At 40.9% G+C, this 15,060-nt stretch overlaps 3 protein-coding genes across 3 annotated transcripts in view; all 3 read right to left on the bottom strand.

Moving 5' to 3' along the window:
* Positions 1-1,008: 1,008 nt before the first annotated feature.
* Positions 1,009-3,147, bottom strand: LOC119485174 (fibroblast growth factor-binding protein 1-like). The gene is made up of 2 exons (XM_037764533.1): positions 3,102-3,147; positions 1,009-2,068 (listed from the first exon to the last, which is right to left on the bottom strand). Exon 2 carries the CDS (start codon positions 2,036-2,038, stop codon positions 1,367-1,369), a length of 672 nt encoding a protein of 223 aa, XP_037620461.1. The 5' UTR covers positions 2,039-2,068; positions 3,102-3,147; the 3' UTR covers positions 1,009-1,366.
* A 6,315-nt stretch (positions 3,148-9,462) lies between these two features.
* Positions 9,463-11,071, bottom strand: fgfbp2b (fibroblast growth factor binding protein 2b). The gene is made up of 2 exons (XM_037764532.1): positions 9,972-11,071; positions 9,463-9,733 (listed from the first exon to the last, which is right to left on the bottom strand). Exon 1 carries the CDS (start codon positions 10,735-10,737, stop codon positions 9,991-9,993), a length of 747 nt encoding a protein of 248 aa, XP_037620460.1. The 5' UTR covers positions 10,738-11,071; the 3' UTR covers positions 9,463-9,733; positions 9,972-9,990.
* A 3,704-nt stretch (positions 11,072-14,775) lies between these two features.
* prom1b (prominin 1 b) overlaps positions 14,776-15,060 on the bottom strand; it is a 34,931-nt gene continuing 34,646 nt past the window's right edge. The window contains exon 30 of the mRNA XM_037764525.1: positions 14,776-15,051. The gene's annotated coding sequence lies outside the window, so the exon portion shown is untranslated. The remainder of the gene's footprint in view (positions 15,052-15,060) is intronic.

The following is a 15,060-nucleotide window of genomic DNA, read 5'->3' as shown; positions in this document are numbered from 1 at the left end:
CCATTTCAGGGCAACATTACTTTGTGGTTGTTTCTAGTTGTTTTGTAGTGGTCATAAATTTACACTTGAAAGATGCTTGGAGTGCTGGAGTGAAAAGTCAAAACAAAATATTCAAAATAAATGTAAAAACACACAAAAGGTTGATCAGCAAAATTAGTATCAAAAGTATCTATATCCAATTATTGGAGTATTATTACTGATGCATTGATGTGTGATCTGAAGCATTTTAATTGTGTAGTCGGTCAAAGTTGAGCTGATTTTGATTTTAATCTGTAACAATAAAATCATATTTTATATAATCTCATCAGATAAATGTTGCATTTATCTTGTATTTATTGTACTGGAGCATAAAATTTAACTTTAAAGGGACTGTTTGTAACTTTTTACACGTATAAATCTACCGGGTCGATTTCCCATGCGCGCTCGCGTGTGGCTACGCTGTTCACACTCAGACTCCAACACAAACTACACAGAAGCACCAAAACCTCAAAGTTATATCTAGTGAAGCCCGTCTTGCAAAACAGTGTTGGCGGCGGTCGTAGTACGCGGGGGAGACCGTAGCTTTGGTCTCCAGGGTCGGAGACTCTGCTGTACTCTGCTCCTCTGCCTGCTTGCCTTCACTCACACACCGCGCGCGTTCTCGCTCCACCTCACGTGCATGCGCGCACACTCCACACTGCAGAAGACTTCGGAGCTCTGAGAATATCTAGTGAATGTACAGTGGACGTTTGTGCAGAAATAAATGCTGCAGCTCCTCCAGACCAACAGAGGTTTTCTGTGTCTTGTGAAGTGACGGGGCTCCGCAACGAGTTGTGTTATCGTCTCCGACCGGATGCCGGTGTCTACCTCAGACCGCGGTCGGAGACGATAACGTTTCTCTTCCTGCTTCAGCCCCGGACGCACAAGCAGGAAAAGCCAACACTAGGATCAGCATTGATTCATGGAGAGACCTTTCTCTGGTCAGCTAACATTACTGCCAAGCAGCTGAAATATAGAGTGATATTGTGGTTTTAGCTGACGTGTGTCGCCTCACGAGCACAAGCGCGAGCCCGACGCTGACTTTCGTTGACTTAACGGCCACAGGCGTCGCTGTTGACAAGCATTTCTGAAAGTTACAAACAGTCCCTTTAATAAATACCTGATAATATCCACATCTGCATGAGTAAAGAAACATGTCATAATGGCGTTTGTGGTAAAATCACTCAGTTCACTTCTGTAAAATGCACATTGTGGAGAGAAAAAATCTGACAATTATTGATTAAAAATGAAAAATGTGTTGCTGCAACCAAACAAACACAATGAGTCCTAAAAATACATCCTTACATTCAGTCCTAATGTGTCACACATCCTCCTCCTCCTCCTGAAGTTAACAGTCGTCGCTTTGCAGCATGGACAGAAAGAAGTTGCACACGCTTGCCCACGAGCCGCTGCACTTCTCCTCAGCCGTTTTCCGGTGGTTCGCGCGCTTTGTGCACGCTGTCGGTGTCCCGGTGGGCGCCTTGTCGGTGGAGGCGGAGCTCCGTGGTGGAGGAGGAGGAGGAGGAGGAGGAGGAGACGTCTGCTGCTGTGTAGTCTCCAGTACTCCGGACTGAGAGCCCTCCACGGAGCTGTTCATGTCCAGCTTGAAGTGCGTGTCCCGTGGAGCGCGCTTGCACATGGAGATCCTCAGCAGCGTGCGCTCGTTGCGGCACAAATTCCCCTGCAGCTTCTTGATGCCGCGCGCCACCTGCTTCCAGAAGCCCTTGTTGTTGGACAGGTAACCCGGACAGCTCAGCGGTTTGGCGTTGTACTCACACTGCATGTCGGTGACTCCGCCGGTGACGCGCGCCTCCGGGTCCTCGCACTTCACCGACAGTCTGACGGTGTCACTGACGTATCGCGCCCCCCACGTGCACTTCATCCCGTCCTTGTTGGAGAACTTGCCAGTGCCGTTCACTGCAGGCCGGTTGGTCTTGGTGCGCGCACCGGAGGACAGAGAGACCTGCAGACCGAGGAAGACCAGCAGCAACCAGGGAGACAAAGTCTTCAGGAGACACATGGTTCCTTTTAGGACTAATGTGTTTATTACCTGAAAGGACAGAAGAGGGTTTTAAAAAAAGAGGTTCAGAGCTTCAGTGATGGAAATAATCAGGTCATCAGGCACAAAAGTGCAATTACCTCTGTTTACATTACATCTATTTTTATATTTTATACCTCTAGTGTAACACTTCTGTTTATATTTATGTATTACATCTACTTTACCTGTTTTATTTGCTTTATAACTGTGTGTTTTTTACCTGTTATATGTTTTATCTGCCTCGTTTAGTCTTTTAGTATTTGTTTTAAAGCACTGATCAGAAGTGGCAACTGTGAATCTCGTTGTATTTAATACGATGACAATAAAGCTTTCTATTCTATTCTATTCTAAAACAGTGTTTTAAATGAGTGTAAAGCAGGCTTCTGGCTGCCTTAACTATAAACTTACTTGTTACTGAATTAAACTACTGTAGGGCTGTGGGTAAAGCAAGAGCTTCGTCTGTGCAACATGATCCACCTTAATGTCTCAACTCAACTGTGGGACAATTAAACACCGATAACTTAAAGGTGGCACATCACTTCTTACATCATATCACTCCGCCAATCTTAATCATCACTCCCCTTACAAGCAAGTAAGGTGCGCCATATTATATAGTTCCAGATCTAACTTAAGGAGCAGAATACCATATGTATAACTGTATAAAATAAGTCTTTACAAAAATGAATCTAATCTTACGTTCTTCCCCCTCTTCAGATGAAATGTCCTCATTTCAGAGTTTGTGAAAAATAAATCTAATCTTAACATGAGTTAAAGTCTGCTCACAGGACATAATTAAACGTGTTTTTTTTACTCTAAAGACATCCAGAAAAATAAAATAAAAAGATTATATTACATTAAATTAATGCTTTTTCCCCAACAAAAGTTGTTTACGCCAATCTCGTGGTAACTCTATTACGCATCAACAAAAGTGCTATTAGAACTGAGTTTTTTGAGCCTGCAGTAAATTCAAAGACGTGTAAAGTACCGAGGCTGTTCTACATATACAGTACATACAAGAAAGTCACACACACCGAGTCTAACTTACCCGATATGAGGAGTGTTGCTGTGCGTAAAGCTGCTTCTGGTCTTGTGGCTCTCTGAGGTCTCGCACATGGCTTTCATACAGAGATGCTGCGGCACGCCCACTATTACACACACACACACACACACACACACACACAATCACACACAAACTCCCACACTCTAACACAAACACACACACACACACACACTTCCATTGAGTGAAGGATCGTGACAGTAGTTTGTTTGGGAATGTGTGTTTTTTGTCCTGACATGTTCCAAACTGAACTTCAACAGAGGCTTTCACTGAAGATCAAAGAGACTGTGATCCATCACTGATGACGGATCTGCATGTTTCCACACACTGTATTTTATTCTAAATGACTTTAACAAGCCTGGTTTCTACATTATTACCCCACCTCAGACCTCACACACACACACATTCTTGGAGGCTCGACTCCAACTCTCCACCAATCCGCTGCTGCCCTCCACCATGAGGAGATCCTCTCTGGTAACTCCCAACATGTGGCTTCACTTGTGTCGTCTAAGTAAAAAGGGGCTGTGATAACAATCTGCTACTGTAAGATTAAGTATGAACAGTGGTAATCAAACATGATTGTGATTGAAGAAGCATTTTCTTATGGAAGATTTAAAATGCCTTAAAAACAAATCAAACAAATGCACATTGTTGTATGTGTTTCTCTTTTTATGCAGGCTATATGCATTTGTTGTCATAATTAAGTGGAAAACATATTTTAGGGGAAGAATTGTTTATATTTTTGTATTTTATACTAACTGTTTTTCATGATTTTTTCCCCCCATTAAAGTCAAATCAGAACATGGTAAACAAAGTGAAGAGGTGTAAATAAGTCAAGTAGTAGTGTATGCGTATATTTCACTTCGTCTTCGATTTGTTTTTATTTAGGGTTTTTAGTATTGGCTGTCAAAGTTAACGCGATGATAACGCATTAACTCAAATTTGTTTTAAGGTCACCAATTTCTTTGACGCATTAATGCAACTTGCGATTTGTAGGTTGTAGCGGGCTCATTCTTTAAGCTAGAGTGAAGATACTGATATCATATGAAACTAAAAAACAAGGAATCCATTGGTACCAACCATGTCATACTAGCTTGTTGTGAAGGAGCAGATAAAGCGCCAAACTTACGCTAAATTTTGGCAATGAAAAACTGTTATGACCATTTTCAAAGGGGTCCCTTGACCTCTTGAACTCCAGATATGTGAATGAAAATGGGTTCTATGGGTACCCACGAGTCTCCCCTTTACAGACATGCCCACTTTACGATAATCACATGCAGTTTGGGGCAAGTCATAGTCAAGTCATAATCCAGAGTTATTTCCCTTCCTCCGTTCACGTGAATGAGACCCAGACCGAGGCTGGACTGAGGGGCTGGGAGGCGGAGTTTAAGGAAACGCTACTGCGCCTGCTCTATGGGCCCAATGGATGCAGAAGATCGCCAGATGATCCGGGTACTTTATCACTCGACAGTTGAGCTATTTTGGCTTCATGCGCCACTGAGCAACTCTCATAGGAATGAACGGGAGCCTCCAGCGCTGTATCCAGTTCTCTTTATACATCCAAGCTCGCGCGCAATGCATCCTGGTACATGTAGGCACAGCCGGCACGGCCGCGATCAGGAAAACTCATCATGTCTGTCAATATAGCAGCACTGAGGAATTTATTGCTTCACTCAACTACAATTACCATCAACACTGATTGGACATCCACATAAAAGGTGACACATTTTCCCTTTTAGTGTAACTAAAATGGTTAAATTGAAGGCCTTACACACTCTTGATATAGTTAAACACTGTTTTAGGGACATCTTAATGCTGACATTGACTGCATTGTCGACTCTAACTTCTTTTGTTCAACTGTTATCTATCAAACGGTAACACATTCACCAGATGTCAGCTCCTACTCTCCCCATAAACTCTCAGTCGGTTCCTCCTTTCATATCCCGACATTAACTCAGTGAGCTCCTTTATGGACTCAATCAGAAGTCAGAGGAAGTCGTCTTCTTTAGTTGGCAGCCTCACTTTTATACAGGCTGTTTTATTACAACAATCACAGCTGATGGCTTGCAGACTTTCTATGTATTCTTGTGTTTAACCCCCTTCAAGCTGCCCTTCCTCCACATGTATGGTGCCTTTTTTTTTTTAGGCACCTATAAAAATGTACGGTGATAAACACTCAAAATATTCCTACAGAACAGTTCAATGTTGTAAAAAATATTGTTTCACTTTTTATACACACAAATAAAGCAGAAAAATGTAAGAAATGAAATGATAATATGGTCTATTCGCATGTTAAACGAAGTGTAAAGAAACGTTTTCTGGTCTACAGACATAAATGAGACACTGTGTGAACTTTCCACTCAGCTTGTCTCTACATAAATAAAGTTATGTTACTACAAATTAAACAGAGGCTGGTGCCTAAACAACTGATGTTGTATAGCGAGCAGCAACAGAAGCAGCAGCCTCTTTTCAACAGACCTTATCTTACCTTAAACACAGGTGTATAGTTAATATCTTTAACGGCGACTCAATTCAGCTGTCACAGTTTAAGCCTCATCAAGGCCTATCTAGTATGTGCCTATTGACATCTTTACTTCCATTGTTTGATTCTCTCCAGTTATAACAATCTTAAATCATCCAACCAAACACTAAGAAGCCCAAAGTTACTCTGTTTAATTATCATTTATTTACAGTACAATATATTTGGACAGTTTCCTGTAGCAGTGTCTCCATACTGCCACAGGCGGCATCACTCTAGAGTTAAGGTTAAGGTTCAACCCTCCCAGAATCATGACCCTAGCCCCGCAAAACGCAACACACATCAGACATCACAATGGTTTTAAGACAAAAATTAAGATTTTTATGTTCATAAATAACTGTATTTATTATAATATAAATAAACAATTTGTCCCTAATATTGTTGGCTTAAAAGTGTTTAGCTTGTTTCACTACAGTTTACACTTTTATTATCACATAAGTGCAGCCAGGCAGATGAAAAAGAGAGTTACAGTGGTGAAAAGTGTATTTCTTTCTCTGTTCATTTGTTACCTCAATGCAGAAATCTTTATTTTATAGGGCGATCAGCGCCCCCCAGAAGGTGGCGCCTAAGGTGACCGTCTATATGGCCGATGCCTGGGTCCTCTAGTAGAAATCAGATATTATTTGTTCATATAAAGGGCAAAAAACGATAGAAATTAGATAAAAAAAATCACGTTTGGATTATTGTAGGATGTTAGGATAAAAAAATAAAGCTCCTTGAATGTGATGTAATGTTGATGCAAATGACATCAAGAAAATGACATCAAGTAAGAAGAGCCTTCAGGAGTTCTCATATTCAACAAAACAAGCTTATAATTTGATTTTAGTTGCTCAACATTGAATAGAAGGAACTGTACACTAAATTATACATTCTTATCTTCGTATTTTATATTGTAAATGTGGTGTTTTTGATGCAGTGAAGTTGACCCACATATCCGATTACATCACACCACTAATCCTAAAGGATAGGTGAATGAATCCACCACACCTTGTGTCATCATGTTTCACTCCTGTAGTGACGCAGCTGCTGAAGGTGGGAACAAAGACATCCTGCAACAAGGAAGGAGCCAAATAAAGACTCATGTGGGCACGAGTCCAATAATCTCACAAGTTACACTATCAATGAGTCACTGTATCGGAAATAGTAGTGGAGGATTTACTGTAAGTAAACAGTAGAAGCTGTGTGTGTGCGTGTGTGTGTGTGTGTCCTCTCTGCGCCCAGCAGCAGCACCATCTTGTGGTTCAGCAGCCTCCTCAACATGGCCGAATAACCGTAAATACATGTGATCAGTGGTGGAAAGTAACTAAGTACATTTACTCAAGAACTGCTCATAAACTTTTTTTACATTGTATGCTACTTTATACTTCTACTCCACTACCTTCCAGAGATTTAATTGCTGCTAGACGCTCAAGAGATGTCCTTATATAATATAATATAATATAACATAATATAATATAATATAATATAATATAATATAATATAATATAATATAATATAACATAACATAACATAATATAATATAATATAATATAACATAACATAACATAACATAACATAATATAACATAACATAACATAACATAACATAATATAATATAACATAACATAATATAATATAATATAACATAATATAATATAATATAATATAATATAATATAATATAACATAATATAATATAATATAATATAATATAATATAATATAACATAATATAACATAATATAATATAACATAATATAATATAATATAATATAATATAATATAATATAATATAACATGATATAATATAATATAATATAATATAATATAATATAATATAATATAATATATATGTTAGCGCACCTAAAGTAACTTTAAATAGCGTTGAATAAAAAAAGTTATCTAAATTTTGCTGAGAGTTAACATTAACTGTTCCAAAACCCAAGACACGACATCAGCTGTATTGTTTGCGATATTAGACGCGTATCGTGAATTTCAAGTTTTAAACACAATATTATGTTAGACATGAAGATCTATAGCTTTGGTCGAGGATTGGCTAACAATACCCAACACTAGCTAGCTTATCTAACTTACAGTAGTCCACGTAGGTAGATCATAAATGCTTAAAAACAACTCAGTGAAATCGGTTGAGAAATGTAGACGTTAGAGTGCTTTTTATCCAGAAAATATAGTATATATATATAGTATAAGTATATGTGGGTTTCGCCCCTCATCATGTTTCAGAGGTCAATGAGTTGCTAGCATTTCCCCTCTAAACTTCTCAGATGATTTCATTTAAATAACTGTTCAAGGATCAAAGAGGTAAAATATTTCAGCAAAAAAGCAAAGATAAGAGAAAAGTCCAAAATATGAAAACAAGAATGTTTGTTTTTTCTTCTTTCCTGCCCTCCAGATTAATCTCGTGACCCTTTGAAAGGGGCTCGACCCCTAGGTTTGCAACCGCTGGACTACAGCACCTAACGGTAAATAAAGTAGTTAAAACGAGCTCCAACTCACTCAGCAACAGTCAGATGCTGCTTATGCATTGATGCATCTGGATTATCAATAATGTCCATTTCTCTGGGATACAAGGACAAGTACTTTTACTTTTAATAATTTAGGTACATTTTACTTCTGTACTTTTACTTAAAGCAGCAGTGGGTAGAAATGGAGCAAATATGATTAAAAAAAGTTATATTTATAACACTCACTATATCCTGACGGTAGTGCATGAGACAGGTTCTGAAAAAAATCATGTGCCTCTGTGTCCTCCGGTGCTCCTAATGACATCTGCAAGATTTCACAGACCGGAGGAAAACAACCAATCAGAGCTGAGCTGGAGCCTGCCGTCTCCGAGCAGCTGTCAGTCACTCACAAACTCCGATAAAACGATCAAACTAGGCAGCGCTGATCGAATAGGAATCAATATTCTGTTACTGTAATGCCTATTTCTCACTTCAAATGTTTTCAGAAACATCTTGTAGTGTTCTGTTTAGCTGTAAAATGAGAAAGTTTGTGACCCGGCAGCTATGTTGAGATCAGTTGATGAAATACCAAGCACCGCCCACCAGCTGGAGCACAGCCAATAGGAACACTCTCTCTCTCTCTGAAATGACGTGTGATTGGTCAAAGTCTTCCGTCACGTGCTAGATTTTTTAAAGCCTGGAAACAGAGCCATGAGGAGCTGCAGAAGTCTAGTTTTCTCTCAGACAACTTGAATTACAATATGCTGAAAGTTCATAATGAAATCTTTGCACAATGACGTCAAAAACATTGTTGCCTTCTGAAGCTTTAATAGGAGTCTGAATGCAGGACTTTTACTTTAAATAGAGTATTTTTACATTGTTGTATTAATTTAATTGTTAGTTTAAACAACGCACTGTTAAGAGGTTAAATCATGTTATAAAAAGTAGCTCCACTCACTGTGATGAGTGAAAGTGATTTGCAGCCTCCGCCCTCATCCATTATATGTGTGTCTGTGTGTTAAACAACACCGGTGCTGCAGCCACACTGGTTTCCTCCTCACACACACAGACCCCCTCTGTTCCTGCACACGGTAGCTCTCAAGACTCAATTCATTCGCTTCATACAAAGAAAGTGTTTATCCCTCTGTATATTATCTTTACTGCAGTCTGTGTCTGCACGTTAACAACTTCCTCAGCCGGGCTGCAGACATGTTGTTACAGCCGGCGACGGAGAGAAACAAGAAGTCCTTTTGAATGAATGAACTTGCAGAAGAGAACAGAGTGACACAGTAGAAGAAGAAGAAAGGTCTCCACTTTGACTTTATTCTCTTTACCTTCACATGTTGTTGGAACATTTATGTGACACGAGTATTACATCATATACAAACAAAATCACATGCCTGCCATATTTTCCCTTTTGCCTTGCTGTGTGTTTTACAGATTTATAAAAAAAAGACATGTGCACTACATGACAGCACAAGCAGTCATCCACTAACCGTACACAAGTGTAGGTCGAGTGTTTTTTGGCTCAGCCCGTAAGATGCTGCAGTGTTGGGACGAAATCACTTCAGAGGCTCCCACGCTGATCCTGGAGAGGTCGAAGATAGTCGAGAATAGTTGCGACGCTGGTGTTTTCAACCTGAAATAAGGAAAAATTGTGATTTTGTGATTAATTTTAGGGTAAAGTTTGCTTCTCTTGTGAATGCAAGAAATCACTTCTACCACTACTGATGATTTTTTGGCTCATTTCATCCACAATTCAATTCATCCACACCAAAACAACCACACATTTCTGTCTTTCTCTTTTCTTATCCAGCCTGCCTCTTATACTAAACTTTTATCTCTAACTTTTCTTTTCTTCTTCATTTTTCACCCACCTGTATCTGCAGTATCGCCTCAGTTTTGGAACCAGCTGATGAAGTAGGAGCAGACGCCGTGGAAGCTCTTCCAGCAGTACTCGTTGGCGATGCGGGAGGCTTTGGAGTCGGGCTGCTCTGTGGGACGATTAGTGGTCTTCCCGGGCTTGGTGGTAGCTTTCTTTGTCTGGGGGCCCTTGCCTGGCTGCGGTTTGATGGGCTGCTGCTGGGGCTTGACAGGTTTAGGAGTAGTGACGGGCTTGCTCTGGGCTGGCACCACCGGTTTACGTGGCTCCTGGGCGGGCCTGGAGGGCTTGGGGGTGGTGGTCTTGGGCCAGGAGGCAAGGAAGGTCATCTGGGCCTCGTCGGGGTATTTCTTGCACATGGCTGGGCGGTAGACTTTGGGTCCCTGGCAGGCGTGGCTCAGCTTCCTCATGTCCCACATCATCTGGGTGAAGTAGTGGCGAGGGTTGAGGTTGTAGGCGCGACACAGGTTGGGTTTGCCCTGGAAGTCGCAGTAGTAGGAGCGTCCTGCGGTCTGGCCCTGGCTCGGACCTTTGCAGGTGACGCGCAGGCGAGTATAGTCCCCGGCTCCGGAAACCACCATGGTGCAGGAGTCTTTGGCCTTGGTGCTGAATCTGATGGGCTCATCCCAGACGCTGCGTTGCTGCTGCTGCTGCTGCTGCTGTTGCTGCTCCTGCCTGTTGCTGCTGTTGTTGGTTTGAGCGCTTGACACACAAACAGCTGCTGCCAGAAACAGCAGCGCCACTCTCATCCTGGCGCTCATGGCGTTAGGTGTGTTGGTGATGGATGAATGAAGGTATGGGATGGTGTGAATGGATGTATCCACACAGAAGGTTGAGGTGTGCAAGGGTAGAAAGCATCGGAGTGGACCTTTATAACGCCGAAGCGCACAAAGAAGGTATTATTCAGGTGAGCCGAAGGCCTCAAAACTCCTCCTCCTGCGCTGACCCCCCTCTCTCATACCACATGAAGCCTGTGTGGTACGTTCGAAACTGAAAAAAAGTGATGGATGAGAAGGATGGAAGGAGGGGGAGAACTTAAACTGAGGGAGGAGGAAGAGGGGTGAGGGGTCGGCAGGTTTGTGGGAGCGAAGGAGGGCTGAAGGACGGTACACACATGAAGCCAAATGTTGTGAAAAAGAGTCGCGAGACATTATATAATCTCACATAAGAGGGTCTTTGACTATTGATGAGGGGGAGAGGGGGAGGAGAGGAACCGGTGCCAAATTGCAGCCTGAAGTTATTTGCAGAGGGTTTAAAGTTGATCTGTGACCCTGCAATAATAAAAACATCATCATGTTCATTTTAAGATGTATTTTTTGTAGAGACTTTGTTGCTGCACAGCCAGCAGAGCTACAAACACAGATAGTATCGTCTTTACAAACTTTACAAACTTTAGAAACTCGTGCTCTGCGGCCGGTTCAAACGCACAGTCTTTTATTCTGGTGGGGATCGTAAAGCTTCCAAAGGTGCCAAATTAAGTCCGGCTGCATGTTAAGGAAATTGTATTTGCACGTTGGAGAGTTGGCGCGTTGGAGCAAGCGGATATATGTATAGGCTACTGTCACACAGTGTGGAATAAGATCATTCTTAGACTATAACTATTGAAATAACAAATCTCCTCCTCTTACAAATCAGTAGTTAAAATTATAAATAATTTTGAATTTCTCCCCTCAATACACAGTTTTGCTACTTGCCTTCGTGTCTAGAAGGTAACCCGCAAATTGTGAAATCTGATCTGACATTTGCAAAAACTCTTGCGAGACTTGCTCTCTGACGATCCATCCTAACCTTAACTATTCGAGATCAATGCCTATAACCTCAACCATCTCGCGAGAGTTTCCAAACTCGCGGATTACCTTCTAGACATGACCCTGCCTCACTTGGTCTAGTATGATACGTAGCTTATGGTGACTAGTGTTAGCTAGAGTTACCTAATGTGAGCTAATGAAAACTTTAGCCTCGGTTTCACAGCTTCTATAAGTCAATGCAATCTCTCATTCAGCATTTCTTTTATTGGACTTACTGGAAAACAATCAAGTGTTTTCTTAGGGTTTATTACGCTTAACAAAAAAACAACCATTCTCATCTAAACATATGAAGTGAACCACATGACATACTGTTAAGAAAGGTTCAGTTCAGAGCCTTTATTTTTAGTTATTAGCGTAGTTACAAATGTTGGTTTCACATTACTAATTCAGTTTGCTGTTTTTTTGACAGTTATTTAACTTTTAGCATTATCCCGCAATTGTTGGCTATATGACCATGCAAAACGTACATAGTCTCACTTAAAGGTACTTAAGGAACCAGTGTGAAGGATTTAGTGGCATCTAGTGTTGTGGTTGCAGATTGCAACCAACTGAGTACCCCTCCGCTTACTCCTCCATTTCCAAGACTGTCGGAGACAATATCATCGCCCTGCAGAGCCTGAGAGCCCCCGCAGACCCACAGTTTTAGACGTACGTATGTGCCAGTCAGACGTATGGAGGGCATTCTCTTTAAAACATTTTTATTTTATTTTGTTTAACCTTTATTTATAATGTTACAAACATTATAAAATAAAGCATGTCAATAGACAAGGGCAATTAAAATAGAACACGTTACAAGCAAGGAGCAACAGATATACATCCATGATGGACGGAGATCGCTAAACACTTATCAAGGCTGCCAACATTATTAAAATGATAGTCCACGTTATAGCCTATTATTAAATAAAATGTGTGTATATTGTATTAAATGAAGTTTTTTTTTTTATCAATATAAGCACCTCTAAAGCTTACTAATTACCAGATTATATGTTTTTTTAACCTTTGGAAAGAGCTGTACAATGGCAGAGCTCAGTATCACCACCGGGAGTTCAACACCTGGCCTGACTGCACTCTACAGTGAGTTTTAACTTATGAAACTAAACAGAGGAACAGACGCTGCCTTTAAGAAGACATATTCCATATGTACCGGCTGGCTTGGACACAGAGCAGAAGAAGAGTGTATGTATAGACTGCTGCTGCGTACAAAGTCACACATGTGTGTACAAATACACACATGCCCTCAGTACATTCAGGAAGTTTTGTTTTTATAGCCATCAATCTGGTGGGGAAGAGGAAAAAGAAAGTTCCCCTGTAAGAGACACCGGGAATGCAAAGTAAACATTTGAAGTGTGTGTGTTGTCTGAACCAGATGTTTCCCTAAATTAAATTAGTGTAGTCCTCTTCTGATAGGATGCAACAGCGTCACGCCACCTCAACCACCGCCAAGCCCCCCCAACGCTCCCCGCAAACCTGTCAACCATCCCGAAACAGACCTTCTCAGCTGCTGTGTGAGCACACATTCAACTCCGCATATGTTACATGAATGTTCCCTGCATTCCCCGGTGCTCTGTGTGTTTTGGCTAAGAAGCTTTTCTAGGGGCGTGGATGTCTAAACCCATCCGTACATTTGCTTTACTTATATCATCAAGTGTTCTTTTTCATTCCTAGCTGTGGCTCAGAGTTTATGTAAAGTATAAAAGCACACTTCAAAAAGATCATTTGAGTGATTTATGACCTTGAAAGGCACACGCATGCTATGAGTTTCCATAACAGTGGTTATATCCGCTTCATGTTTCATGTGTTTATGGAAGAAAAAACACAGCAGACACTTACTGGACTGAAGTTTTTATTCACAGATTTGCACCCTCACCACAAACTCCTGCTGTATTATATTGTTTTTGTGTGCGTATGTTCCTCAATCAGGCCTCTGCCACCACAGAGGCTCCTGGTTTTATTTCTGAAACCACAGGATGGTGAAGAAAAAAAAAAAACCCTGACAACAGAAGCAACTATTGGTCACTATGGTCTGGCGAGAAATGCCTAAGACACAGTATGTTGTTTGTTAGCTGTCTTAGAACCTTGTGTGTGTTGAATAGCTAGTAACACTTGGCCTCTTGTAGTAGCAATGGACCAGGATAAACTCTGGACTGAGCTCTTCATGTCTCAAGGATTTTAATAACTTAGAGCCAAACAGAACTGTTTCCTCCTTCAGTGTTTAAAAAAAAGTAGTTCGACATTTTTCGCTTTCTTGCTGAGAGTTAGCTGAGAAGATCAATAGCACTCTCATCTCGTCTGTATGCTAACCATGAAGCTACAGTATAGAGACGGTTAGCTTAGCTTAGAACAAAGACTGGAAACAGAAAACAGTTAGCCTGGTTTTGACCAAAGGGAACACAATCCACATACCACCACCTCTAAAGCTCACTGATTAACACTTTTTAAATGCTTGTTTGCTTAATCTGTACGGAAACCAAAGTGTAAAAAGGACTCGAAGAAGTCCGGCCAAGAAATAGTCAGGTACGTAAGCCCCGTAAATTGTCGTTTTCAGACATGCTAGTGGCTCTATGGATGGCAATATCGGTGGTCCCCAGAGGATGAATCTTAACTGACTTTGGTGATTCCCCTTTTAGTTAAATGTCTTGACCACAATTGAATGTCTTGACATCATATTGACTACAGATATTCATGGTATCCAGAAGTTGAATTGTAATAACTTTGGTGATTACCAGACTTTTCATCTAGTGACATTATTGCAGGTCAACATTTTTATTTGGTTCATGATCATATACTTTTAGTGCTAATTAGCAAATGTTAGCATGCTAACACACTAAACCACAGACTGTATATAAAGATGGATGACATGACAGTTTCCCCAAGAGTGAAGCCAAAACACCTGGATCGCCCCCTGGTGGCTGGCTGCAGTATAGGTCATAAATCCCGCCTCTTCCATGTTAGTGAATGGGACATGGGCCAAACTAAAAAAGTCAAAGTATTCTGTCATTTTAGTTAGTTCTTATCACGCTGATGTTAATTGTTCTGACAAGTTTGGTTTTAATTAGTTATTAGATTCTATAAAAAGACGTCACAATTGACAGCTGTGAGTCTCTCTTGCTGACAAGCTGAGGCCGTGCTCGGCTTGCGATTGGTTCGGGTTGGTGACCACGATACTGCGGCTCCAGCCCTCCAATCACTACTGCACAGATGTGATGACAAATGACATCAAAATCTGAAGATGGCAGCTCCAGTATCCAGAATATTTTCGCCTCACTTCTGTACAAA

The sequence above is a fragment of the Sebastes umbrosus genome, chromosome 3 (genome assembly GCF_015220745.1).
Source record: "Sebastes umbrosus isolate fSebUmb1 chromosome 3, fSebUmb1.pri, whole genome shotgun sequence".
NCBI lineage: Eukaryota > Metazoa > Chordata > Actinopteri > Perciformes > Sebastidae > Sebastes > Sebastes umbrosus.
The sequence above is the reverse complement of the archived record's forward strand: the minus strand, read 5'-3'. Positions and strand labels throughout refer to the sequence as shown.

Coding starts and splice junctions, on each gene's coding strand:
- fgfbp2b (XM_037764532.1), bottom strand. CDS start 10,737: ATGAGCGCCAGGATGAGAGTGGCGCTGCTGTTTCTGGCAGCAGCTGTT.
- LOC119485174 (XM_037764533.1), bottom strand. CDS start 2,038: ATGTGTCTCCTGAAGACTTTGTCTCCCTGGTTGCTGCTGGTCTTCCTC.